Here is a 27744-nt window from a genome sequence, read left to right on the forward strand (position 1 = left end):
CTGGAGGGGTTGAAGAGTCGGGTTGACCCAGCGCTGAGGGATCTGGTGGAGTTGGGAACGGTCAGGGTGAGGTTCATGGTTGGACTGGAGGAGCTTCAAGGGCTTTTCCAACTGAGATGATTCTGGGATTCTGTGATTCTGTGAGTTCATTTAGTCCATGACTTCAGGCTCCATCTGTTATGGTGGTCACTCAGGACAGCAGAGCTCGTGTGTTGTGTGGTTACTGGGCACCAAAGCCAGCTCAGGTTGGGTCACTGCTGCACTTGCACTGCTTCTTGCAAGGCTCGTCCTCCACTGGTTCAGGCAGTTCCTGCTATAGAAATTCCTGTAACATGCTACTCAAATCATGGGTGACAACAACTTAAAGCTCTTTCCATTACAGTCTCCACCCCTGGTCCCTTTGGACCAGACCATCGGGTTTAACATTGCCGTGAACTCCTGCCCTTGCCCCTGCTCTGGCTCAGACTTTTCCATGGATCGCAGTCCCTCGGGGTTGTACCTGCTCCAGGTGGAGCCTTATCTACGCGCCACAGTCTCTCCAGGGCTGTACCTGCTGTGGCACAGACTCATCCACAGCCACAGTCTCTTTGTGGTGCGCCTGTCCCAGTGTGGCCTTACCCACAGCCACAGTCCCTTCAGGAGTGAACATGCTCCAGCATGGCCTTACCCACGGCCACAGTCTCTTCAGGAGTGTACACACTCTGTCATGGGCTTGTCCATGGCCACGTGCTCCAGCACCACCTCGTGCACAGTCACAGATCCTTCAGGGTGTCCCTTCTCCAGTGTGGACTTACCCCTGGGCCACGGTCCCTTCAGAGGCACCTGCTGTGTCATGGACATAACCACGGCCACAGGCGCCTCAAGGTGTACCTGCTCGGGCATGGCCTTACCCTCGGCCACAGACCCTTCGGGGTGTGCTGCTCCCGCGTGGACTCACCCACAGGTCACGGCCCCTTCGCTCGAGTTCCCGTGGAGCTCCAGCCTGTCCGGCGCAGCAGCACAGGAACAGCAGCGATGCCCTGGCCACCGGCCAGCCCAGGCGCATCGCCATGGCTGGTATCAGAATGTTCCCAGGCACAGCAGAGTAAGATGATAAGCAGTACAGCCAGCAACAAAAGCAAAAAGCAGCCACTAACGAGCACTAGACTAATATACAGTGAGGCGAGCAAGACCCGTGGCAAGCACAGGAGCCTCTCGGTTAATAGCTAAACAGCAATTACAGCTGTAAATTCCATCAAGCACATTCCAATTGAATCTGTCATTATTGTGAACCCTCCAAGCCCCACGTTGGGTGCCAAAAAGAACTGTCATGGTTTAACTCCAGCCAGCAACTAAGCACCAAGCCGCAGTGGGATGGGGGAGCGAATTGAAAAAAAAGGTAAAACTCATGGGTTGAGATAAAGACAGTTCAATAGGTAAAGCAAAGGCTGCACATGCAAGCAAAGCAAAACAAGGAATTCATTCACCACTTCCCATCAGCAGGCAGGTGCTCAGCCATCCCCAGGAGAGCAGGGCTCCATCACGTGTAACGGTGATGGGAAGACAAACGCCATCATTCCGAACATCCCTCCCTTCCTCCTTCTCCCCCCAGCTCTATACGCTGACCATGATGCCATATGGTCTGGGAAATCCCTTTGGTCAGTTGGGGTCAGCAGTCCCAGCTCTGTCCCCTCTCAGTTTCTTGTGCACCCGCAGCCTGCTCACTGGTGGGGTGGGGTGAGGAGCAGAAGAGGCCTTGACTGTGTAAGTGCTGCTCAGCAATAACAGAAACATCCCTGTACGCTATTTTCAGCACAAATCCAAAACACAGTCCCACGCTAGCTACTATGAAGAAGATTAACTCTACCCCAGCCAAAGCCAGCACACAGGGGAACCCCTTCCCCTTCTGCCAGGCAGAGAATGGGCATTCTCCAAGGGGAACCAGAGGGTTAAATCCCACTGAGGTGCTGGGACCCCTGCTTTGACTCCCAGGATACGAGTTACAGGAGGCTGAAGAGATGGTTGTTGCTGCTGCTGGGGATGCTGGGGCAAATGAGTAGCCTATTAAATAAAATGTCATCCGGAAACGGATGAGAACTGGCATGGCTTTTTCAGCTTGCACTTTACAAAATGAACCTCCTTGTATGTGGTTGATTTGCATATTCACAATAGGCCACTGTGGAGGGGCTCTCCTTCTGTACCCCCTGCACAAAGGGCTAGAGGGTATCAATTCAGTTATCCGAATGCTCCTCTAAATGACTGCAACGATCTCATGACATAATCCATTGCCAGAGGAGGTGGGTTTTCAGAGCCTAAGCCCCTTTGTTTCTGTAAATGACATCAACTTGGGTGTGATAAATGAAGCTGAGAAATTGCCGGTGAGTGCCAAGTGCCAGGCTGGGTCCCATGCTGGAGCAGGTGAAACCATTCCCTGCCCCAGTTGCTTTTCACACCTGAAATGGGGAGGACTGATCTGTGTGAAAACTTCAGGAGGCAAATACTGAGCGGATCCCATTAAATAAGGCTGGTTTCAAATAGAAACTGATTTGCATGGGCTGATCAGGCTAATTACTACAGCAGGAACTTGGAAAATCATCAGATTCTTATGCAGCAGGAGTGCTGAGGTCTGCTGCTATGAAGCTGCATCTCCACGGGGAGCCGTGCACAGGACGTGGCCGGCATGCCGGCTCTCTTTGAGGTGGTCGTTGCTCGCCTGCCAGCAGCAGCCTGAGATGTCGCCCCCCCTCATCTGACAGGAGAGGCAAACTCATGACACTGATAATGTATAAATCATTTAGTCTGGTTTAGAAACCCATCAGGGTGATTCTCTGCATTCCCGACGCTTTCCAAACCCCGTTCGGAGCGCGACGGCCCGGCAGCACGGCGCCTGCCGGCACGGGAACAGCCAAGCTGCCAGCAGAGGAGGGCACCCACACAGCACGTGGGGGATGAGCATCTCACTCTTGCTGGTAATCTGGTCCCATCTGGTACGCCAGGGACCGAGAGGCTGCACCGGTATGTGTGCTCTTTCTTCTGCCACAAGGGCAAGTGCGACCTTGGGTGCTGCCTGGGAGCCCTGGCACGTGCCAGCAGGCAGGCAGCCTCGTGGGTCACTGGCAGGGATTTGTGCCACGGGCAGGCAGTAGCTCTTGGGTGGCATTTGGCCTTGTGGTCCCTTGGGTGTTCCCAGCACCCCTGCCTGTGTCTCACAGGGGACCACATGTGCCTGCATCCCACAGGGAAGCGTGCTTGCATGCATCCCACGGGGACCCCGAGACACACGTGTCAGGTCGTGCCACCGCAGGAGCAGCTCCGTGTCCCCATGCCCGTGCCGTTTCCTTCAGGCGAGTTCCTTCAGGTGGCTCGTGGGCAAGGAGGCACGCAGCTGGTGAGAGGAATGAGTCTCCTGTCAACAAACAGAGAGACGCCGTCTCCCGAGGCTGCTGGTTCAGTGCAACGTTTGTACACACACACACACACGTAGGAAACAGAGTACGCGTGGGCAGGTGTGCCTCTAAATATAGGCCTGGCTACCTGGGAAGCATGCTGCACTCACAAGCCCACTCACTGCAGCTTGCAGAGTCCCCCTCCTCACCCTGCGCCCCCGGGAGCACGCTGGCACAGGCAGCAGAGCTCGGAGCAGGTTATAAAGAGATTATAAAGAAGTATAAATTAAGCCTCTCCGCTAGAAATGCCAGCAGCCCCAGGCTCCCCCTGCTCCTTTGCTTTTTTCTTTTTTAATGGTTTTGCCTTTATCTGGTATCAGCTCAAAAGCTTCACTGAGCCTCGGAGCATGGAAAGGGGTCCCAGAAAAGGCCAGGGGTGGAGCGGGAGCCAGAGATGCCTGTGTAGCCCTGTTCGAGGCTGGTGACAGTACCAGGGGTTTGGTGGGACAGTCCCCACTGTCACACAGGCAAGCTCATCACCAGCTCTGTCATGGCTTGGGGGACCCTCTCGCCAATGTTGCACTCCCAGAAATGCTCCAGGGTTTGCCACCTCTATGTCAAGGGGAGCTCTCACCCTGGATGGAGTGGTAGGGCTGAGCCGTGGGTCACCAGACCACACTGGGAGGTGCTGGGTGAGTTCACTGGGTCCAACTCATGCTCCCTCTGCACCCGGGGGCTGTCACAGAGACGTCTGTGCTGGGGATGCTGCTGTCGCTTCTGTGGTCCTGCCTCTGTTGGCATCCCTTCCCCCAGGCCCCTTCCCTGCTCCGCGCTGAGTGGAGATAGCAGTCCCAAAAACCTCCAGCAAGTCATCAGCTGAGCAAATTGCTCTCTGTAAATCCAGAGTGAAAGTCTGGGGATTCGTGAGAGCCCAAAGGGAAAGTGCTTGATTGGATTTTCAAGCCTCTTTCTGTGGCGCTGGGAGAGAGGGGCTGACAGCCTCCTTGAATCTTCCTCACTGCCACCAGGGAGGGGATGCAGGCTGTGCCCTCTTGGTAATGGGAAGTAAAGGATCCTTAACTCTCCCCCCTTTATTTAACTCCTCTCTGGACTTTGTACGCAGCAATAAATTTCTCCTCTTGCAAATCCTTTGGAGCAAGGCAGGCCGCTACAGTGTCCCTCCCCTGGTACCCGGGCAGGCGTGGAGGGAGCTGTGCTCCTGCTGCCTCGCTGCCAGAGAGGAGCCGCCGCGCTGAGCAGCAGCCAGAGCCTGTCCCTGAGGAGTGCGAGGCTCTGGGGACACACGGTGTGCGTTTGGGGTCTCTTGCAGGACCGGCTCAGTTGGGGTTCAAGCTGCCTGTGTCAGCATGAGAGGGGCAGGAGAGCCTGGGGCTGGCACCCATCGCTCGGTGTAAGCCCCCTCCTCCCCATGGGGCTGAGAGTGTTTGTCTCCAGTACTGCCAGAAAGCAAAGTTAATAACAACGTGAAGGTCTCCTGGGTTAAATTCGGGGAACAGAGGAGCTGAGCAGTTCAATCAGCAGCAGTAACTGAATGGCAGAGCGGCCAGGCTGAGGTGGGGAATTGGTGTCGCTCCAAGCCCCCATCACACAACTGAAGTGTCATGCAAATAAGGGAGAAAAGTGCTGCAAATTTTATTCCACTCCTTATCTCTGATTAATCCTCTTATGTGTTCATTTCATTTTAGCCCAGTGTTGACTGTCTGTTTACTGTATTCCTATAGTCCCCGCAGAGATAAAAATCCCTCCGAGTCTGTAACATCTTCCCCAACCCTGCCCTGGCTGGGCAAGGGGGGCTCCTGCCCACTGACACCGGTGGAGCACCGCGGAGGAGGGGACCAAGGTAACGTGCCTGTTGTCACCACGGCAGATGACAGCAGAGGAGGGGCTGGAAACCAGTTTCTCCCAGGCCCTAGATTAGTGCCCAAATGCTTGGGCATCCCTGAAAGGGAAGAAAAATACCCTAAAGAAACTGTCGCACAGTGTGGCTTTGCAGCCCACGCTCAGGGGAGGTGCTCAGTGCACTAGAGAGGAGACAGGCTTTCCTCTCACCAGCCCTTGCTCGTTGCAGCCCTGCGAGGGAAGCCCTGCCTGTCCCCAGGCCCTCTCCTCCAGCCCAGGCTCTCCAGCTCAGCTCAGTTTTGCCAGCAGCCCCGGGGTGGTGGCTCCCCTGCCTGCAGGGTGAGGCAGGAACACGAGCCTTCTGGGCCTGACATTGTTGCTAAAGGATTTTGCTTTGATCCTGTTCTCAGCAAGGTGCTTCTCCAGCTGGGGAGAAGAAAAGTCCCTTAAACACCCAAAAATTGTAGGGAAAATTGCAGGAAAAAATGGTGGGACCCCCCAGGTAAAAATAATTCACATTTATAGGAGAATGGTGCCTGTAACAGTGTGGAAACCCGCACAAATGAGGCAACCCGCTGTCTTTGGGGGCATTCAGACAGGTTGCACAGAACCCCAGCCTGTCCCCAGTTCGTGCAGGCACGGCCAGGCTGCGTGTGCGAACACCCTGGAGGTCTTCATCATCTCACACTCAGCATCCTTCGCTCCACAGGTACCTGATGTCCCACAGCGCGGCTGCTGAGCGCCTGCCCCGGAGCCCTGCTGCCTCCTGAAGGCACCTGGCAGCACACTCAGGCGTGTGCAAGCGGGGTCCCAGCTCTGCCACGCTCACACATGCCTCAGGGAGCCCGTGCCAGTGGCCTGACGCACACAGGTGGGTACACACCCCATCCATGTGCCGGAGAGGTGGGCTCGGGTCCTCTCTCCTGCTGTGTATTGAGGGAGAGGACTCATCCCAGTCAGACTCTTCTCGGTGTAAATTCTCTCAAGATTTGGCAAGCGATAACATGGGAATTTTGGAGGCCTCTGGCTTCAGGAGCTGGAAATTGCTTTTCAAAGCCAGTTGAATTTACAGCCTCCCCAGCATTCTGTGGCAGCAAGCTCCAGGGATTGATTGGCTCTTGGGTGGCAAAGTTCTGCCTTTTCCACGTGTTAAACCTCCTCCCACAGGTGCCCTCCAGTTCTCATGAGGTGCTGGCTCCCCGCCCCATGTCAGGCTGGTTTTGAAGGCCCCATCATGGTACTTCTTCCTCCTCTCCTTTCCAGGCTGGAGAGCCCGAGTCTTAGATGGGGAAGACGGTGTTTGTAAGTGTTTGTCTGTGGAAGGTGCAATCCAGGCTGCACTTCAGATTCTCAGTGGTGCTTCTGGCCGTGTCTCACAGGGCTTGTTTCAGGACAGTCTCTCCCGGCGCAGAAGCTGTTTGTTCTGTAGACCTGAGGGTGTCTGGAGGTTGGGGGGCAGGGTCTTTGTTAGCCATGCTCACACTGTATTTCCTGATCATAAGCAGCATTACTTCGGGAATGGCCCCACTTGCCCTCCACAATGCAGCTCTGAGCGCCAGGTCGGTCCAGTCCCACACCCTGCCGGGGGAGGGACTGAGCCCCTCTCCATCCCTCCCTGCCACCCCCAGGGTATCACAGGTCCTGGAATTTCCACCTGGCCCCCATCCCTCCCTGCCCCTCTGCCTGTGTTTATCTCTAGCTGAGATGCCAGGACTGTTTAAAAAGCTGCAGGCTGAGCAGCAGAGCTGCGGCTGCTGCCTGGAGCCAGGCTGCGGCTGCTGCTTCATTATTTACAGCTGCCTTTGGCCGCTTGCTGGCTTCTCCAGCAGCTCAGCTCCGGCTGTGCTGGGGGACGCTGCTCACCGTCTGCTTGTTCCTGCGCTGAAAGCCCGAGTATTTTTGCCCTTGAACAGTTGCCATCTGGCACCCGACCTCTGTACCAGCAGCGTACCTGGCGTACCTGCCAGCTCAGGACAGATCCAGCACCAAAGGTAAAGCTAACCCTTGCTAACACTTTTCAAGAGCTCTACTGATTTTAAATTGCTTCCTAATATTGACAGCAAATCCATGCTGGAGCACAGGGGGTAAAATCCTGGGCTGTATGGCAGAGCCATACACAGGCTGCAGTTCTCCAGGCTGGGTCCATGAAGGACTTCAGCTGTGAAGGCCTGGGTCATTCTGCTGCCTTTAACGCTGGTCTCAGCCAGGCTGGCACCCCTCGGTCCCGCCTGCCTCGCTTCAGCCAGCTGCCAAAGCAAGGGCAGCCATTACCGGGCCATCAAATGCCACCTCCGTGTGCACTGCGTGTCTGAGCGGCCTCACGATGGTCTGGAAGTAGAGCATCTGTCTGCCCTCGCTGGGAACAGCTGACGTATTTATGTGGTCCAAATGGCATCTTCCAAGGTGACCAGATGCTTGCTGGGTGCAGATGTGCAGGGATGATGGAGCACAGACGCGTGTCGCGGTGTCAGCCAGCTCTGTCCGCTCTGCTCTTGTCCCCATAGTCGGTCCCCGTGTGCCCTGGCAGCCCTGCGGGCTGCGCCTGCGATGGAGACCAGCGCGCGAGGCTGGAGGTGCCATATGCTCCCCATAAAAACACTTCTTGGCCCGTTCCCCAGCATTTCCTGCCGCTGCCACACGTGCTCAGGATCCCACATGCCTCGCAAGCCGTTCACCAACTGCAGCCCAGCAGATGGAGGAGCTGGGCATGGTTTTGCAGCAGGAGAGGCAGGAATCCATAGGCTCTGTTTGTTCTCAGGGTGTTCACGGCAGCAGAGAAAGGGGGAGGAGAGCTGGCACCCACCCCTGCAGCACCGTCTGTGCAAAGTGCCCCTCTGCAAAAGGCTCGAGACCTTTCCATACCCACTCCCCGGCCTGGGGCTCAGCCGTAAGCCCTTCTTCAGCTGCAGAAAGTGTTTCCATCTGTCCTGTTTAAAGGTGCTTAGAGATGGTGCGAGTGTCCTGGGTAGATGGAGACCATCGCTCCTCCCAGGCAGGTGATACTGGTTTGTTCTGGTGGCTCTTCCCGCTAGCAGAGATGGTCAGTCAGCACTATGAGCAAAGGGAGAAAACCAGTCCTCAGAGGCAGCGGAGATTTATTGCAGTAGGAAATTAAAAATGTACACGTCAGCTTTTGGAGTAACTCTTGCTCTGCCTTTATCTGTCTGGAGGGGAATGAGGGCTCTGGAGTCAGCCCTGCTCTGTAGCACGGAGGTCTGAAGGTGCTCAGGAGGCTGAAGGCACATCCTTGGCGGCATATCGTGGTGGGGAGTGACCGGACGGAGCTGATGTCTCTCTTACCTTGGGCAGCAGAGCGTGACCGGATCGGTGTCTGAGCTCTAAGCACAGAAGATAAGTGTCCAAGCCCCAGGAGAGGGGATAGCTTCATGCCGTGTCAGTCGAGACACCGTGAAGAGCCGGGTGAGGGGCAGACATCCTCCCACAGGGACACGTCCGTGGGGGGCTCCTGCTGCTGATGGGCACAGGGGGGGTTTCCCCTGGTGAGTCCTTTTACCTTGTGCTGAGCTGTTTTCCAACGACCTTGTGTCTCGGTGGCATTGTGGTGGTCCCCTGGAATGCGAGGGGATGCAGAGCAGCCTCTCAGGCTGGGGACAGGCAGCAGGCAGGCAGGGACGTGGGCAGGGTGGGGACACGGACGTGAACAGCCATCTTCTCCCTGTGGTGGGATGGGGTCAGCGCTGGTCTGTGCCCACCAAGGAGGGCGGTGGGTGTTTCCAAGCATTGTGGCCCAGGTCACCGGCCGCTGAGCCTGGGATGGGACTGGGTTTGGGTGCTGCTGACGGGGCAGAGCTGCTGAGCTCCAGGGGTTGTTTTATAGCCCCAGCTTCCTGCTGCGTGAGTGAGGCTGAGAGATTTGCAGCCCAGCACACTTCTTTGCTTGGGAATTAGAAGAAGAAACAAAAAATAGACTTCAGGAAAACGATGGCTCCTGTGGTCCTGGGGTGGAACCAAGCTGTAATTACCAGTGTTACCCACTGCTGCTGCTGCTTTTCTCCAACCTCTTGCCCTGGTCCAGGGCAAGCACATGTTGTGCCCCAAGCCCAGCGTGGAGACCTGCCCCGAGAAGGATGTTCAGAGCCGCAGCCCGGGGAAGGCATGTCGTACCTGCTGCTGAGCACATTAGTGCTTCTCCAGGAGTGGATAAGTCCTGCTTACGAGGACACTGGCCCTCTTTTATTTAATTTCCTGGTAATGCTTCTGCAGCGTCAAAGTCTTATCAGGAGAGGAGCAGCTTAAGAGCCTGGTAAGGGAGTTTTATTGTCAGTATCCAGGTCTTTATTACCGTCTTCCCTTTAATGCTGGATGGCAGACTGGTTGTGGCTGAAATGAGGTGTGCTTTCTTTTCCTTTTGTCCATTTAAGCTGCAAAGATTTCCCCACTAACCTTTTCTGATGGTAATTCAGCTGCGTGAGAGGCTGCTGTTCCTGGGTGGTCATCAGAGGGCCATGGCTCGGCCACAGGCTCCATGGGGAGGAGCGGGGTAAGACCCACTCCCAAATTGCACACAGAAGGACAGATCTGGGGACGTAACAGCTTTAAGTGGGCAGCTGTAGTCTGGGACTTGTCATCCACTTGGCTGTGGCTTGGTGAGCAAACCCCTGCCTCGGTTTCCCCAGAGCAGTCACACCAAGCTCAGCCACATCTCTGAGGCATCCCAATCCCTGCACTGGATCCTCACACTCAGGGGCTGCAGGGGCTTGCTGGATGGGGGTGCCGGAGTTGCTGTGGGCAGTTTAGGTGGGATGAGAGGGGGGGTATCTCCCCTGGGAAGCCAACAGCTCAGCAGCTCTGCGTCTCTTGGGAGCCAGCTCCATCCCACAAGCAGCAGGCGTTCACCCCCGCCATGCCAGGCGTGCGGACACGCGGTGCTACATTCAGTCCCCTTTTCAGCCGCAGACAATGGCTTTGGATAATGTTCGTTTGAGAAAATTGGTTGAATTGTGTTGGTTTTTTGTTGTCGTCGTTGCTGTTGTTCTTTTAAATGCTCATGGGAGTAGCAGAGCAGCTAATGAGGCGGCGTGTAGCCAGTCGCAGGGGAGACGGTCTCGCCTGCGCCTCCCTGCAGCTGCGCTCTCCTGGCGATGGAGCTGGCCCTGCACCCCGCGCCGGCGGGTGCTGCAGCCCCGCTGGGACTGATGATGGGTGCGAGACTCCCCCTTGCCCCGGGAGATGCCTGCACCCTTCTGTTCCTCAGCAGTTCCCTTCCCCAGGTCTTACTGTTTTGCTTCTCCAGCCGTGTGCTGCCGCGTGAGGGAGGGGAAATCCATGGGTACCCATCCAGCTGGGCACTGGGGATGGCTCAGGGTGGAGCTGGCAGTGGTGGCATCCCAGCACCATGGAGCGTGGCTCATCCACAGCCTGTGTCCCACTGCTCAGAGCCCTCCTGGCTCCCATGAGAGACACGGCAGCAGGGACAGGCCCAGACCCCGCTCCCTTAAAGGACGTCGGGACAAGTCACCTGGGGATCAGGGCTGGCACAGGGCTGGCTTTCCTGGCAGCGATATGCTCAAGCCCGAAGCTGTGTGAGTGCTGCTGCAGAGCTGCAAGAAGCTGCCGTCCTCTTTCGGCGTGGCGTGCCGTCCCGCTTCACTCTGCAGCAGGTGCCAACATGCGGCGTGGGGAGCGGGCAGGGGGTGTCGGAAATGCAGACAGATTGCATTAGATGGAGGATGCGTCAAATCCTAAACTGATAAGAGACAGAACAATTGATGTGTTGCCAAAAGGCCAGGAAGGATCTCTTTTAAGCAGGCTAAATAGTCTGGACAGGAACAAGCAATGAGCAGCACAGAAACAATGACGCGTTCCTCACTTTATTTTTCTGGTCGCAGCCGTGCCTGTTGCCATCTGTCTGTGCTGCGCTCCACCGCCATCCGGACACTGCTAGGATTGCTCCCTGATAGCAGGCTACAGCCCTGCCGAGCGGCCTGGAGCCAAGCCTGGCATCGCTCTGGGATGCCAAGGGCGAGTTTGGCGTGACCTTGCCCTGCGCTGGGTCTTCCTGTCTTCTGGCCCTCAGTGCTTTGAGGAGTCCCGAGGCTGGCAGCGGAGTCTCGATTGTAGTGCCAGTGGCCATGGCTGAGCCTGCCTTAATCCCAGTTTTTAGACTGGCTGAACTTGTTTCCACTTATCTCTGATATTGTACAGCCATGTTACACGGTGTGAAAAAGCCAGCCCTTGAGTTTACTCTTGAACCTCTGCAGAACGGGCAGAGAGACAGCCCTCCAGCCGTGCCAGGGCTGCCTTCTCCTCTGAACCTCGTGGCGGTGGCACCCCTCAGGTAATGGCCAGAGTCACACCACCGGGAGTTTTCCCCGCACAGGCCTCCCATCTAATGAAGTGAGATGCTGGGACAGGGATGGGACAGAGATGCTGGGAGAGGATGGTGTGATTTACCCTTGGGTAAATGAGCATCCCCCTGCCCGAGCTGCTGGTGCCGTGGCAAGGACGGGCACTGAGCAGCGCTGCTCTGCGAGGGAGGCTGGGGAGGGCTGTGGATGCCCTGGCAAGCTGCTGGGACCCGCAGTGCCGGCAGTGATGCAGGATGCAGGTGGAGCGTGGCTGCCCTCCAGGTCACAGAGGGCTTGGGGTGAGCGGGGAGGGCTGCCGTGATGGGGGGGGTGCCTTACAGCCTGCCCCTCCGCTCCGCAGCGCAGCCATGTGATGCCGGAGGAGCGCGGTGGCGATGATATGGAATGTGGGCAGCTGCCTTCGGACACGCTCCGACAGGTGACGGTCCAGCGCCACCCCCACTACGGATTCGGCTTCGTGGCCGGCAGTGAGAGGCCAGTGGTGGTGCGCTCGGTGGCAGCAGGTAGGGTGTGTGGTGGGGGGGTCCCTGGACACGGCCGCAGGGTGCCAGGAAGCACAGCGGCACCTTCACCTGGTGGGACCCCCTCGCTGGGCTCCTGTCCTCTCCTGTCCCCTCCAGTGGGCCTGCGGGGTGCTCTGCACAGCCACATACACAGGCAAACGCTTTGGGGGTGCTTGGGACCCTCCTGCTTCCCCCCCACCCCACAGCCCTGGGATGCCTGGGCTGGCCTTGACCCTCTGTCCCTACAGGCGGCCCCTCTGAGGATAAACTCCTGCCAGGAGACCAGATCTTGGCCATCAATGATGAGGATGTGAGTGAAGCCCCCAGAGAGAGATTCATCGAGCTTGTCAGGTGAGGACAACACTTGTCCCTCGTCACCTTTGGGGAGGAGCTCATGCCAGGCTGCTGTGCCCTGACCAGAGCCTTGGGGTGTTGATGCACACCCTCAGGCTCTGCTGTCACCAGTGGTCACTGCTGGTGTGGGGAGGCCTCAACCTGGGCAGGAGGAGTGCCTTGGAACAAGTGCCGTACCCATTCCTTGCTGGCCAAGGGGTGGGCAGCACTGGGAGGGCACCCACAGCCGTATTACCAAGCACCCCACGATGCCCATGAAGGTCCCGGCCACCATCGGGCTGGGGAAGGTGGGATGTGCTCTCAATAGCCAAATGCACGTGCTGAGGTCCACCCCCATGAGGTCCCATCCACCTTCATTTCTCCTTTCTGTCACAGGAAGGCCAAGGACTTCATCATCCTCACGGTCCTGCACACCCACCAGGTGAGACCAGCGGGGCCATGGCCAGCCCTGGGGGACCCAGGACGGGGGTTAGGAGCCCTTTGGGAGACTGAGGTGGGGTCCCTGGAGGCCCTAGGAGACCACTTGGGCAGCTCTGCTGAGGCGTTGGACTGGTGTCCCACCACCCTGAGACTCTTCCAAGCTGTCGGGTCTGAGAGCTGCCACAGCCCGGCAGGGTCAGTGTGGGCACACAGCCACCTCCCTGTCCTTGTCACTACCTGGTGACAAGGGAGGGAGGAAAAATATCCCCAAACCCCTATGGTTTGCTGAGGGCATCGGGCGTGTCTGATGAAGTGACCAGAGACGCGGGGAGGGATGTACCATCGTGTTCCTGGCAGGCCCGGGCAGGGCGTCCCGGGGCGACGGGAGTGCCAGCTGCGGGCCCCAGGCAGTGCCGCTGGCAGGGGTCCTGGCACCGGGTGGCCCGTGGTGCCAGAGCAGATTGAACTGTCATGCTGTTGGTGACAAGGCATAATTTCTGCTTTACTGAGCCCTTTGATGTCGGTAAAGGAGATAAATGTGAGAGCTCCCCTGCGCTCCCCTCCTCTCTGGGAAGGAGATGCCACCGCTCAGCGCTGCTCCATCAGGAGCGGGGCATGTGCCAGGCTCCAAAAAAGTTTTTTTATTCCCGTCCCTGGATGGCCGCCAGCCAGGACAGGCTGCTCGTCTGACACCGGCGCCCTCAGCCACACACAGCTCTGCAGCATCGCCGCCTCCGTGCCAGCGTGTGTGCAGGCAGAGCCTCCACTGCACCCGGCACCCGGCACCCACCCGCAGGGCTTCCCCAGGGTCTCGCCATCCCCTGGCTCCCAGCCACCTGGCTCCTCCTCACAGCTGCAGACCCACATCCGAGGGGCTTGTCTCTGCCATGGGACCAGTGGCCGTGGCTCCGAGCAAGCCCTGGCTCATGTCTGCGGGAGCTCAGCTTGAACAGAGGGTGCCGGGCACGTGTGTGCCAGCTGGGGGTGCAGCCTCCCCCAAAACGCTGAGGGTGCTGGCGTGACTTCAGGGGCTGCTGCTCATCATTCTGGCCCTGCCTACAGCACTGTATAACCGCAGAGAAGGGGACTTGCTTTCCACCCACTCCCTTTTCATGGTTCACTGCCCACTCCCCATCGTCATGCTGGCTTTGGAGAGGCTTTCCCAGGGCCCCGTGTCTGGCTTTCCCCACACCACGGCTCCAAGGGCAGGCAGGTGATTTACCCGGTGCTCTCTTTCCAGTCTCCCAAATCTGCTTTCATCAGTGCAGCCAAGAAGGCGAAGCTAAGGTCCAACCCGGCGAAGGTCCGATTTTCAGAGCAGGTGACAGTCGGCGAGACGGACCCAGTAAGTCCTGCCCCGCCTTCCTCTGTGATTCACACCCCTGAAGCATCCCTGGGGCCATGGGGTGTGAGGTGGCCAGGGGCCACAGGGCTCCTCTCTGCTGATTTGGGTGAGAGCAGCCCTCTGGCTTGGGGAGCCCCGCAGGGCAGATGTCCTTGGGCACACTCAAGGTGTTGGGTCAGTGCTGGGGGGACACGCCATGGTCCTCCCCTGTCCCACCGTCAGGATGGAGCCCCAGAAACTGTCCTTGGAAACCTGGTCCCACCTGAGTTCTCCTGGGCACCTAAGGGTGACATCTGGGCCAGTGCCTGCCCCAGAGAAGGTCTGTGGCTTCCAACCCGGTGCCAAAGGCTTCGCAGGAGCGCCCAGGCTTAGGGCAGGGTGACCAGGGCACTGCTGCCTGGCACTGGAAGCTGTTATGCTGCAGTAGCGTTCCAGCCCAGTGCCATTAGCGCTTAATTACAGAAAGGTTTTATTAAGCAGCATATAAAAAAAAATCCAAAACAAAACCGAAAAAAAACCCCTGTAAAGCGCTTCTAGCAAATTCTATTTTTAAGCAAAATCAATTAAGTAATTATCTGATCGAAACACTTCTTGCTAAATAAAATCAGCCTTCACCCAACTTCCTGCACGGGGCATAGGCAAGGTGGAGGTGGGCTAGGCTTGGGTTAAGGGTCAGGACTGGGGGATCGGCTCTGAGCCACCCCGGCCGTTGTCACCCCGCTGGGACACCAGCTGGGGAGGGGGACAGGCTGCCAGGCATGGGCACGGCTCGGGGACGTGCTGGGCAGAGTGGGATGCTCCGTTCCCGCTGCAGCTGCTGGGAGCCGGGGAGGTGAATCTGTCAGGCAGCTCTGAATTGCTCCAGCTCTGCGCTTCTCGATGGCTCAGCAGAGACGCTGGATTTTCAAGGGAAATGTGCCTCTTAGTGCCTAAGCCCAGAGAAGCTGAGGATGCCGTAACCACTTCATCACTGACACTCATTCTCTCTCCCCACCCTCCCTCTGTCTCTCCGTGCCCCCCACCCTCCTCGCCTCCCCCGTTGCCGGCCCCGTGTGCCAGGACATGTTCAAGAAAGAAGCTCTCCTCCTCATTCCCAACGTGCTGAAGGTTTTCCTGGAGAACGGGCAGATCAAATCCTTCACGTTTGATGGCCGAACCACCGTGAAGGTGCGCCCCTCCGCTCCCCCCATGGCACCGTGACACTCCTCCCGCCCGCCTGATCCATTTTTCCTTGTCTCCTGCTTCCGTGCACAAACACCGCAGCGGCGCTTGGCTGGCTGCGAACTGCCACTGCATGATAGATAGCCCCTCCGCCTCCCCAGGCGACACGCTTTGCAGCTGCCAGGGATGGGGTTTTGCTGTCTTTCTCCCACTCCTAACTTTTCTCCTTGCTGTGAGCCTGCCCTCCAGCCAGGATGGGTGCTCCTGCGAGTCCCCCTGCCAGGGGCCAAGCTCCCTGCAGCCCCCTCCGGAACGCCGCAGTGTTACCCGAGGTGCTGGGGTCCTGGCTGCTGCAAGGTCACTTTGCCCAGCAGTGGCTGGGTACCATCCCACTCTCAGCAGTGCAGGGCCTCATCCTGCACTGGCACGGCCTCAGTTCGAGGGAGGAGGGGGCTCTCAGCGGGGTGCCAGCTCCCACCCTGGGAGGGAGCCGGTGCCTTGCACCCAAGCCTGTCCGTGGTGTTTGCAGGACGTGATGGTGACGTTGCAGGACCGCCTGTCCCTGAGGCACATCGAGCACTTTGCCCTGGTCCTGGAGTATTCCAGCCCAGAGCAGAGCCACCGGTTCCTGCTGCTCCAGGACAAGCAGCCACTGGCCCATGTAAGCCACTGGGTGTGGGAGGGCAGGGGGACAGCCGTGGCTGGGCACAGGGAGGCTCTTCTCCCACCAGCATGGGGCTTGGCCAGGGTTGTGTCCTGGGTGGTGTAAGCTCTCCTTGCCTCCAGCAAGGTCCTGTGGGCTCAGGGGTGAAAAGGGTGGCCAACGAGGGAGATGATCAGGGTTCTACCCATCCCACCCTGACAGCACCGTGAAGATGCTCTGTGCTCCAGCCTGTGCAGCTGCAGACAGCATTCATGAACATCCTTGGCCTACCCAGGAGAGCCAGGAAGCTGGTGCTGCACGGGACCAGGGATAAAATGGGGATCGTGGAGGAAGCGGTAGCCTTGGTTGCATAAACCCCAGCAGCACCAGGCAAAGCTGTCACACCAAGGAAGGCTGGGCTGTTCCCGGGATGAAAGGATCAGGTGGTGCATGGAGGAGAGAAATCAGCCCCTCACAGGGGAGAGGAGAGGGGGTCTCCTGCTCTGCCGGCAAATATATGTGTCTCCTGGGCTCATCACTTTCCTCTGCTCCTGCAACAGGTTGTGCAGAGGACACACTACCATGGCATGAGATGCCTCTTCCGTGTGAGCTTCTTCCCCAAGGACCCGGTGGAGCTGCTGCGCCGTGATCCTGCAGCATTTGAGTACCTGTACATCCAGGTAAGGGGACTCACCCCGAGGAGCTGGGCGCTGATGGTGCTCATGGCCCACACAGCTGCCCCGGCTGGGCCCTGTGGAGGCATCGCTCAGGTGTCCCGTCCCCATGGCTGTCTGCAGACACCTCTCCTTCCTCCTGCAGAGCCGCAACGATGTCATCAGAGAGCGCTTCGGCACAGACCCGAAGCCAGAGATGCTGCTGGGGCTGGCTGCCCTCCACATCTACATCACTGTCTCAGCCACCCGCCCCAGCCAGAAGGTCTCCCTCAAGAATGTGGAGTGAGTCTTCCTCCCTCTGCGCACACTGCTGCACAGCCCTCCCCTGTGTCCCCTCCCTGCAATCCTGCTCACAGCCCCTGAGTAACTGGGGTGCTCTGAGCAACCTTTTGGGGTGCTGAGCGTGAGATGCCCTGGGAGCCCCCCCTGGAGCTTGGCATGCAGCCCCTGGTGCCCCCATGGGGCCATGTAAGACCCCCACACGCTGACATCCAGCCACCTACAGCAGCCTCGCCAGGGCTGGCGGGGATATTTGCTGCGAGCCCAGGATCATTTCCATGGGAACCCAGGCTGATTTTCCACCTGGCATCCAAGGCAAGGAGAAGGCACTGTGGCTGCATAATCTCAGCCCATCACCAAGCCGCGCAGCCCTGGCTCAACCCTCCTGTGGCTCCCGGTGGTCTTAAATCCATACAGAGTCCATCTGTGCAGGCTGGCCTTGCCCAGCGTGCATGAGGAGGAAAGGGGGAGATGGCACCCCGGGAGGACCCCAAAAAAAGTTTGGGGATTTGCCCTGCACCCCTTAACCTTACATGAAAGTGAGTGGGAGCTGGGCTCCCACATCTCCATCAGAGGCATCTCCACACCTCACCCAAGCCACCTCACCTGCAGAGCCTGGCACAGTGGTGTTCCCCAGCCCTCTACTAGTGGCCGTGACACCAGCCGGGGGTCCCATCCCGTTGGGGACCCAGGCTGGGGGCTGCCACTGCTCTGGCTGTGACACCAAGGAAGCGCTGGTGTACAGCTTCAGCTCCCTCTTGATGGCAAGAGGATGCTCTCAAGCAGCATCCCTGGTTTCTGACCCTCTCTGCCCATCAGTGGGGTCTCTGGCCTGGTGGCTCAAGCAGGCTTCCCTCCCCACAGGAAGGAGTGGGGCCTGGAGCCCTTCCTGCCCCCCTCGCTCCTGCAGCTCATCAAAGAGAAGAGCCTCCGGAAAGCCCTGTCGCAGCAGCTCAAAGCCCACCAGAACCAGCCTGGCGGCACCAAGGTGAGCCCAACCCGCACGGCCGCGGCTCAGGGCTGGTGGGGTGGCAGCGTGCCCTCCGCCCCAGCCATCCTGTTGTCCCCAGCTGCTTGGGTACTCCTGTTACTGCTGCTTAAGTCCCCTTGCACGGGAGATAAATCCCAGGGTGACAGCCAGGCAAGCCACTCTCTCTCCTGAATCCACTTCTGAGAGCTGATTTGGATTTCGGGGACTGCACTGAGGATCAGTGGGGTGAGATCAGCCGAGAGCTGGCTCTCAGCTTGGCTGAAGCAGCACATATCAGTTAAGCCTGTCTTTATCGTTATCTCTGTTTCTGGGCTTGGAAAGCTGTGGAGGAGGCTGCTGAGCCACTACCTTGGTCCCTGCAGCTGTCAGAGCTCCCCAAGGAGGGTATATATCCCCCAGGAGAGTTATACATCTCGGGGGGGATTATATGTCCCCCGGGGGGGGGAATACATCAAGCATCTGGGTCCTCCCTGGCTGTGCCTCTGCTCTGAGTTACCTCCCAGCATCTGCCCAGGACAGGAGGGGAGCGGAGACCCCCTCCACCCCATGTCAAGCCCCCAGTCTCGCTGTCAGCACAGCCCATGCCCCGAGCTGCCTGCGCACCCCTGCTTGGGAGCGCCAAGTTTGCGCCAGCCGCTTGCATTTCTTACCCCTTGTGCTGGTGGTGATCACCCGTGTGATGTGTTTTGTCAGGTCTCCACGGCCCAGGCGAAGCTGCAGTACCTGAGGATCCTGAATGAGCTTCCCACCTTTGCCGGGGTCCTCTTCAACACAGTGGGACTGGTACGGTAATTCAGGATGGGCTGGGAGGTGCTTGCACTGGTCCTGAGTGTGTGCTGGAGGGGAGAGCCAGGGGAGATGTGGCTCCCACAGAAATTACTTCCCTCAGGCTCTTGCTCTGCCCCACTAGGGTCCAAGCCCATCCAGAAAAACCTTCAGAGCATCTGCTGGCAGTAGGTCAGATCTTCAGCTCTGCAGGGCCAGGGTCGGCTCTGTTCTTGCCAGCCTTTTGGGCAACAAGATGACCAGCTCGGCAAAGTCGGAGTAGATTCAGACACATGCTTATAGCTCAGTCCTGCCCTGGCAGCATCCTGCCATCCGTCTCACAGGAGGCCACCCTTGGCAAAGGCCACCACGTCCCCTGCTTGTCCATGCAGGGAATAGCCTGGCTGGCCTTACTGTCTCCATCAGCAGTGGTCCAGCCCGACCACTGCTTGGCAGCTCTCAGGAAGCTGCCACCACCATGGCCCTCTCCTCCCTCGTCTCCCTCAGAGGCATCTCCACCCCTCACCCAAGCCACCTCACTTCTTCCACTGCAGGAGGAAAGGCACCAAGCCAAACAGGAGAATGGTGGACCTGCTGCCTGGCTCATCTCTCCATCCCTCTTTCTCCACCTCCCATCCAGGGGGCCCCATGTAGGTGTCACCTCCCTGCCATCCTTCCCTTTACCCCCACCCAAGGTCTCAGCACTTCCCTGGCTTCCCTTGCTTTGCCTTCTGGGTTCCACCCATCTCTTGCAGCCTTTGATCTGCTTTGCTTCCACCATGCCTTGGAGCTCCTCAGCTGCAGCTCGGGGGGCTGCCTGTAGGAAATCAAGGAAGGCAGAGCCATGGGGTGTCTGGTTGGTGCTGTAGCTGAGCAGTCGGAGCCTGCCGCCGGCACTGCCTGGGCGTGCAATGTTGGGCAACTCACCTCTGGTGTGGGTGCCCTGCCTTTTTTTTTTCATCTCTGACACCAAAGCAATGACTCTGAGCCAGCGTAGGAGTTGAACCACCTGTAAGTGATAAAAAGTATTCCTTTATTCTCTTCTGCACAGGCCTGCCCAGCTCCTCTTCAGCTCCAGGTCTGGCTTGAAGCATCCTTCCTGGGCAGACCAGAGCAAGAAAGAGCTGTATTTTCAGTCAAGGCTTTAGTCTTTCTTCTTTTCTAAAATGCATTCACTCCCTCCTCTGCTTCCTTCTCTCAGAGGCAATGTCAGATCAGGCAGATTTGTAACGTGCTCTTACTTTTCTGTAGTGACACCAGCAGGCCTGAATATTTCATGTGGACAGTCAGTTCAGTGCTTTATTTTTAAATAGCCTTGGCATCCTGCACACCAGGACGCATTCCCAGCTCTGCAGAGATGCTGGGGGTGGGGGTGGTGGTTCATGGCACCAGCCTCACCTGCTGCTCTACAAAAGCCATCTGGGACCCGCCTGATCTGCTGACACTGAGGCTTGGCTCCTCGGAGAGAGCCGGGCGCAGCCTGTGCAGCCCCAGGGTACGTTCATTCACCCCCCTCCATCTGTCTCTCTTTCTCCATGTGCTCGTGCTACCAGGATGAGAAGCAGCCAGCCACCACGCTTCTGGTGGGACCCCGGCACGGCATCAGCCACGTCATTGACCTGAAGACCAACCTCACCACCGTGCTGTCAGAGTTCAGCAAGGTCAGCAAGATCCAGCTGTTCAGGGAGAACCAGGGGGTGGCCCGGGTGGAGACCAGCATCCTGGATGCCAAGGTAGGCATGGGTGCCACAGAGGCAGGCACCAGGGAGAGGGGCTGTGCTTGGGTGTTGGGTGTGAGGGGGTTCAGGACACACGTGCATGTTGCAGCATCTGCTTGGAGATTTCTGGAGACTCAGAAGCCCCTTTTGCATTGCGGGCACAGGGCGCAAGGTCTGTGACATCTCCCCTGCCTCTCTGTGCCGTAGGGGCAGGGACTCACACCAGGGGGGTGTGGTACAGGCACGGTGGTGTTCTGGCCACAACCCAAACGCCTACCCAAGGGTGCAAGCAGCGTCCTTGAGGCAGATGGGGGTGACGCAGGCCGGGCAGGTAGCAGGGCGCTTTGGAGCCAGGACAGAGCCTCGCCTCTGCTCAGGGCTGGAGAGGAGCGGTCTGTGGCCATACCTGGGCTGGATGCAGGTACTGGAGAGAACTGGTGGTGGTTTGTGCGTTAGCAGCGCTCAAGGACCTTGGCAAGCCACGCAGGGTCGTTGAGTGAGCTGGAAATAATGGGATGGGGGTGTGTCAGGCTCAGAGGGCGAGAAGAGATCACTGGGCATCCCTGGCCATGGGTGTCTCTGGCTCCAGTAAGCCACCCCCTGGGAACCTTGCCAGCTGCCTCCATTATCCCTTAGCCCACAGAGCAGTCTTTCCACTCCTTGGCGTACACGCCCTCCTGGGCCCTGTGTGTTATCATCCTGCCATCCCCTGCTAGTTGGGTGGTGCAGTGCTGATTCTGGTAGTCGATCCCCACGGCCAGGCCCCATCACCCCTCCTCACCCCTCACGGTCTCCTGTCTCTCCTGGGTCCCAAATCCTTCAGAAGGACTGTCAGCAATACAGTAAGAGCTTCACTGCCTTCTTTGGTGTCTGGTCCAGCAGCCACAAGATCCAGAGGACATCTTCCATTGGCCTTTGCTCAGGTTTTTAATAAGCTAGGACACTTCTCCAGCAGACTCGCAGGCAGGTAGCTCTGTGCCTGCTCCAGGGCATCCTCGGGGTTCACTGCCTCCCTGCACCCAGCTCTTCCCTGCCCTGTGGGGAAGGACAGAGCTGAAGTGACCTGACAGATGATTGCCAAGCCTCATCCTCTCCTCTCCTCTCCTCCCACTTTCAAATCAACAGGACAGAGTTAAGATCAAGTTTGGGCTAAATTAGACAGGAGCAGTGCTTGGCAGAGGCCGTCCCATGCCATGCCACCTGGCACGGTGGAGCTGTGACCGCTGTGGGCCATGGAGATGCTGCTGTGCAGCAGACAGGGTGTATCTGCACAAGCCCTCCAAGCCTTTGGCTGTAGGTCAGTTTTGCTGCTCCCACATCGATCCCTTTTCCCCCTGAGGCTGATGCAGCTGAGCTGCTTTGCTGGCTGCCTCTGTGTTTCCCCATGTCCTGCGAGGTCTCTCATCCTCAGCCCTCTCTGCAGCCCCTTCCTTGCGCTCTCAGCCATAGCCTCGCAGATGTAATCAGGGTGGATTTGTTTAGGATTCTCCTGCTGCCTCCTCTCCTGGTGGATTTTAGCACTTCCTCCTACCAGGCTCATTAATTCCTCCAAGTCTGTTTTCCTGCTGCCGCTGTGCCTGGTCCAGTAGCTCTGCTGAACTGCAGTAACACCCCAGTAGCCTCTGCGCTCATCCTCATCCCCTCTGCCTTGGTTGTCCCTTCCAACAGCCCAATCAGTGAAGCCCTTTTTTTGCATTTGTAATTCAGTGAGTATTTGGTCAGCTGTAATATTCCCTCTCCTGCATCCCACCGAGGTCAGTCGTTGCCCAGGTGAAGTGCCAGAGTTCTGCTGTGCCTGTCCCTACCCTTCAAAACCCTCAAACCTCCCTCCTGCAGCCCGGGCTGTGCAGGAGCCCATCGGGTCTCCTCCTTCCTGCCTGCGGAGCAGGTATAACGGAGGGATATCATCTGCACCATGAGTAACCCTTCTGGTTCCTCCTGGTGCCTGTGCCCCTCCTATGTGTGTATAAATCATGATATTAATAATAGGCTGCTCACGACCCCGTGACTGGCTGCTCACGGCTCACGCTGGGAGCTCGGCGTGTTCCCGAGTACTGTGCGGGGAGACACGCGGCGTTAGCTCTGCTCCCCGAGGCGCTGCTCAGCCCCAGCACCTCATCGAGGTCATGGTGGGGTGCACAGGCCCCCCTGGTGCCACCGGCCCCTCCCTGGCGTGGCAGAGGGCAGCCGTCCCCCCCAGCACCGTCAGGCGCGTGGCTCAGACTGGCTGCAGGAGCGGCAGATGTGCTGGGGGCTGAGGTGATGGTGACGTCCATCTGCTGTAAATTAGGTGGCAATTCCCACCAGGCTTCTCCAGAGATCCTGCAGCGCCTCTCCCCTCAGCTACGCTCTGCAGCAGTAATTAACTCCCTAACACCACCAGCCCTGTCCTGCTGTAGGAGTAGACTTTCTCCCATATCCCCTCCATCCAGCCTCCAAATTGCTGGAGAAAAGGCAGCTCCCATACAACTTCCACAAGCACGTACACCTGCACAGCAGCTTTATCTCCCTGAGAAATCCCAGGCAGCTGCCTACAGCCACCGAGAGCCCTTCAGCCTGCCTGCCCATTTGTGAATCTCAGCAGGCTCAACAGCACCCCACCAGTGCAGAGGCTGCTGATATCTGTATCTGTCTTCATTTAACCATTATCCAAAGGGCTGGGTTTTGAAGCCAGAATGTCTGCTCCGAACTGAGGCACATGCTAATGCTGTGCAGGACAGCCATGGGTGAGGCAGGCTAAGAAAAGCAGGCAAAAAGATCGCAGTGCTAATCTGCGTTCTGCAGTTATTCTATTGCACTGATGGGGTCTCTGGCTAAAGCCCTGGGTTGCAAATAAATCTGCTTCCACCATGAGTCGTAAGCCATTAGAGGGTTGTGCTCGAAGTAGTGTCCTGACTGCTTTGGGGACCTGTGCTCAACTCCGTATCAGCCCCAGAAGCCTGTCAGAACCCTGCAGGCTGCAGAGCAGAGCGGGGGCCGTTGCACTGTGATTCCTGGTGCTGCATTGCGGGGTGCTGGTGCTAGGGCAGCTCTGGTACCCCCAGGTAACAGCAGGGATGTGGGTGAGCCGGCCTGAGTCGGCGGGGTGGTGGCGGCCTGTGGCAGCTGCTGGGTTACTGTGGAAACGGCAGATGGTCAGTGACGGTGAAGGGATTTGTGCAGAAAGGCCATTTTGAATTTCTAAGTGCCAGGTTTATTGATGTGTAGTTGATCCTAAGGGTTAAAAAAAGGGCTCAGGTCACGGAGCAGTCATCAGCCGAGAGGTCTGCACTCCCCGACCGCACCAGCCAGCGCCACCCAAACGTCCTTAGCTGCTCCTTGCCGGCAACCACAGCCCAGACATACCTGATGGGAAGGAGCAGGGGAAGATTTTCAGGTAACAAGCAGGCTTGAGGAGATCATAAACCATTTGCATTTAATTCAGGAGGAAAAGAAATGGTGTTTGTCTTATAAATTATTCACTGGGTAGGTAATTGGTTTGTTTTGGACCTTTTCCATCCTGGGCTTCGGTTTCTGTTTAAAACAGCCCATGTAGGATACAAGCCCAGGGCTGGTGCCTCTGCTTTGCTTTCTTCAGCTGTTTGCCACTGCAGGTGTGGCAAGGGGGGTGCAAATGCTGGTGGGACCCCTTGTAGAAGAGCTGCGCAACCTCAGGACAGAGGAACAAAAGCCTCCAGGACGCTGCTACTGGGTCCAAGAAGGATTTTTATTCCCTGCGATGTCCAAGGGAGCTGCTGGGAGGAGAGGAGCAGGCGTCGCCTCAACAGCCACAGAGGGAGTGGGGCAGGTTTGCTTGGAAACGCTGAGAAAATTCACAGCATGCAGCTGGGGGCAGGACGGTGCGAGCCCAGCTGCGCTGCAGCGGTGCGGGCATTTTGCAGGATCGTGTGGTCATTCCCACCTGGCAAAGTCCCCTCTGTGCTGGGGCTGTCATTTCTCCTTGGGGCTTCCCCCTCCAGCTGCCCAGCAGTGCTGGGCCCGGCACTGAAGAGCAATCAGTGCTTCAGATCTGGGCTTCCAGGCACGCATCTCCACGCCTCCCCGGCACAGGACTGCGCAGTCCTCCTCTACCTCGCGGCATCCCAGGAAGGGCAGCGTCAGCATCTCCGGCCCAGCATCCAGACAAGCCCGGCAGCGCTGATGGGGTGCAGGAGGCGTGGGGAGAACTGCTCAGCCCCGTGGACACAGCGGAGCCGGCTGCTGCCGTTCAGCTGGGTGGCTCCACCACACCGCACCCTTGGCTGTGCGGCTCCGCAGCTCCTGCAGAAGCGAAGGTTTTGTTCTTGCTGAAATGCCTTTTCAAATGCAGCATTTCTCCTTTCTGATTTACACAGCTACACGCCGCTGGGCTTCTTATTATTAACAGTCTTGACATTGGCAAAAAAGCTGCTGAGTGGGAATGGAAAAGGAGCGCTCGGGGGGCAGCCGGATTGCCTGAGCCCAAACAAGCGTCTGCAGTTGAACAGAGGAGCTGTCCCGGGCTGCACCTTGTCCCCGCGCCGGGCTGCGGGGCAGGAGCCCACAGCAGCTGGCTGCTCACCAAACACAATTCAATCAAAGGTATCAGGGTAATTGACTTCATGTCTCCCAGCAGGGCCAGCAGCCAACCGGCGCTTTAGCCGAGATCAAGACTCAACAGAGGAAAACAAAGGAAAAATTAATTCAGAAAGATCGCCGGCTGCTGCTGTGCCTGGAATCTGACTATTGATGTCGGTGTCCCAGGGGCCCCACATGCTTCCAGCCTGCCAGGGAAATAAAAAGCTGCCGTGCGTGGCCGGGGTGCAGCCTTCTTCTCTCCCCTGGAAGGAGCCAAGTCCTGTCCACCAGCCACCCCTCCCTCTCACTGGCGGTGGGATGGTGACCCCTGTGCCTCCCAGCCTCCGCTGCCCGCGGGGCAGCAGCTGACCCCAGCCCCAGTGGTGCTTCCCCCAGCCAAGCGCGGGAGGGACGCGCTGTGGGTGCCGAGGCCGGTGCTATGTGTGTTCGCCAAACTGTAATCTGGAAATGGTGGGGAGCCCCATCAAACTGACGAGGGCAGGCGACGCCAGCATTATTCCCACTCCTGCGAGCCATGATTGAAGCCCGTCGGATTTCTCCTACACAAAGAGCGAGGCTTTGGAGTGATGATGGACCTAAAGGCTCTGCTTCCCTAAGCTGAATTCTTCTTTATTTGCATTAAGCCATTCTGAAACACTGTCATCTCACAGGAGAGAGGGAGGAATTGAGATTTCCTTTGGCTCAGTACCTGGGGTGGGAGGGGTGGATGCAGTTTCCTGCCTCACAGAGCCTTTCTAGTGGGATATAAAGCAAAGCATGTACCAGCATGTGGTGCCAGCCCCGGTGCCACCCATAGCGCTGCCCACGGGCACCCAGGACAGGAGCCAGCCAGAAACATGGGAGCCTGCCAGAAACAGAAGAGCCAGACGACATGTGGAGAGGATGAGTTTCCAAGCCTGCAAAACCAAATTTGATTTGTTTATTTAAAAAAAAAGAAAAAAGAAAAAAACGAACAAGCAGACCTCAGGTGTCCAGCGCTGAGGGCGTGAGTGCAGCCCGATGGTGCTGCAATCCTGGGAGTCCTGAGAACTCGCTTCAGCAAATAGGAAACGTGGGGTATGCCAAAAGTGCCAGCAGGCTGTGGTTATTAGAAAACCCACAGGGAAGAGCACAAGCCCTTTGAGTAGCTGGGGAGGAGATGAAAGCCGGCCAGGGTGGCAGCTGCAGCTTGATGCGAGGGTGTAGGCTGGACCTGTGCCTCCCCGGGACACAGCAGCACTGCCAGGGGACACAGCCCCACCATCGAAGTGGAGAGAAGGAGGCACCTACAGGTTTGCAGTCGATAGAGGTTCCTCTTCATCCGCTGTGACGTGTGGTAGGACCGTGCGGGGAACGAGGAGGGTGTTTATCTGGCAGAGGTGGTGGCTGCTCAGACCCTAAGGAAGGAGACGCTGCTGCTAACAAAGGCAGGAGCTTTATTGATCAACAAATGGGAAATAATGGTCCTAATCACAAGCAGCCTGGTATCGATAGAGCTGAGTTAATAATGCTTAAAGGGAGGGAAGGAAAGGTCAATGTACAAGTGAAAAATTGACTGATGTCTTGTTAGGCCCGGATGCCTATATTATTAAATATAAACTTGGCAGTGCACCTCAAGTAAACCAGGGTACATAAATTATGTAAATTCATCTCCCACCTTTCTACTGCACTACATTAAAGGAAGCAGGGTAAGACCCAAAGTACGTGATAAAGGGGGGAGATTAAAAGGCAATGCACATAAGCTTAAGGGTTATAGCATGCATAGATCGGGTCATAAATTAATTTAAATATGAGGACTGTTAAGATCCTCTAGCATAACCCTGGCCATAAAATTTCCTCCAGACGTTCTTCTGTGAAATCTTCACCTTTGTCTGAACAAGAGAATATCCTCCAGAAAGACATCAAGGTTTGATTTAAAGGCAGGGCATAATAGAAAAAGCACTATATCCTTAATAAACTAATGGAAAACTTACCTCTTATATCCAGATTAAATTTATTTTGTTTTACTTTCCAGAGAGACTGATTGCCAAGAAGGAAACTTTAAGTGACAAATGTGCTTTTCTCATTAGGACTAGAAAATCTAGAACACCAGTATGATTGAAAGATCAAAACATCAGTAATTTCAGGCTGGTATTCTGCATTTAGGTCTAGAAAGAGCATTCTCTTTAAAATTCGCTTCTTTTCATGTTGGCATATTACAGGTCAGAGATGAACTTTTACATGTTCATCCCACTAGGAATGTGATGTTTGGCATTTTTAGAGCAGTAGGATTATCCCAGTAAGTTTGTTTCTGTGTAAAACCAGCTTTCAGCCTAAAGGTGCTGCTGACCTGACAAAAATAAGACAAGCATTCCTGCTCTGGCATCCCATGGAAGCCAGAGCAGAAGCCAGAACCCTGGGGGCCACTGAGCTATGAGCTGCTGCCTCTGGCTCAGCGAGAATGTGGTGGGGAGGAGGAGGAAGAGGACGGGTTGGTTGGCATGAGACACACCATTGGTGCACGGCAGGAGGATAACCAGAGGGTTATACTAGTTAGTAACTTGTTCCCCATCGGTGATTAACACCATCTCCTGATTAACAGCTGGGAAGGAGGTACTGCATTTTGTGGCCACTTCCAAAAAAGTCCGTGCTGATGGGGCAGGGAGTGGGTCTTAGAGGAATGACACCGTTTTGCTCCTGCTGCATCCTCCCCTGCCTTCCAGCTGCTCACCGAAGACTCTCTGCTCTACCACACCACCAGGTTTAGAAAACTTAACGAGGTTTCATGCTCTTTCAGGTTGTTGCTTTTCTGTCAGGTCTGG

General features: G+C 57.1%; 1 protein-coding gene across 3 annotated transcripts in view; it reads left to right on the forward strand.

The window, feature by feature from the left end:
- Positions 1-27744, forward strand: part of FRMPD3 (FERM and PDZ domain containing 3) — a 72218-nt gene that overhangs the window by 22850 nt on the left and 21624 nt on the right. The window contains exons 1-12 of one of the 3 annotated variants that reach the window (XM_074882946.1): positions 6037-6096; positions 11895-12057; positions 12306-12408; positions 12787-12832; positions 14072-14176; positions 15236-15343; positions 15867-15998; positions 16541-16660; positions 16800-16936; positions 17798-17921; positions 18618-18707; positions 20243-20422. In XM_074882946.1, the coding sequence (XP_074739047.1) occupies positions 11907-12057; positions 12306-12408; positions 12787-12832; positions 14072-14176; positions 15236-15343; positions 15867-15998; positions 16541-16660; positions 16800-16936; positions 17798-17921; positions 18618-18707; positions 20243-20422 (1296 nt within the window). In that variant the 5' untranslated portion in view covers positions 6037-6096; positions 11895-11906. Of the gene's footprint in view, positions 1-6036; positions 6097-11468; positions 11524-11894; positions 12058-12305; positions 12409-12786; positions 12833-14071; positions 14177-15235; positions 15344-15866; positions 15999-16540; positions 16661-16799; positions 16937-17797; positions 17922-18617; positions 18708-20242; positions 20423-27744 lie in introns of those variants that run through there. The other 2 variants (XM_074882947.1, XM_074882945.1) reach the window with 2 other exon arrangements.

The sequence above is a fragment of the Strix uralensis genome, chromosome 13, assembly GCF_047716275.1.
Source record: "Strix uralensis isolate ZFMK-TIS-50842 chromosome 13, bStrUra1, whole genome shotgun sequence".
NCBI classification, from domain to species: domain Eukaryota; kingdom Metazoa; phylum Chordata; class Aves; order Strigiformes; family Strigidae; genus Strix; species Strix uralensis.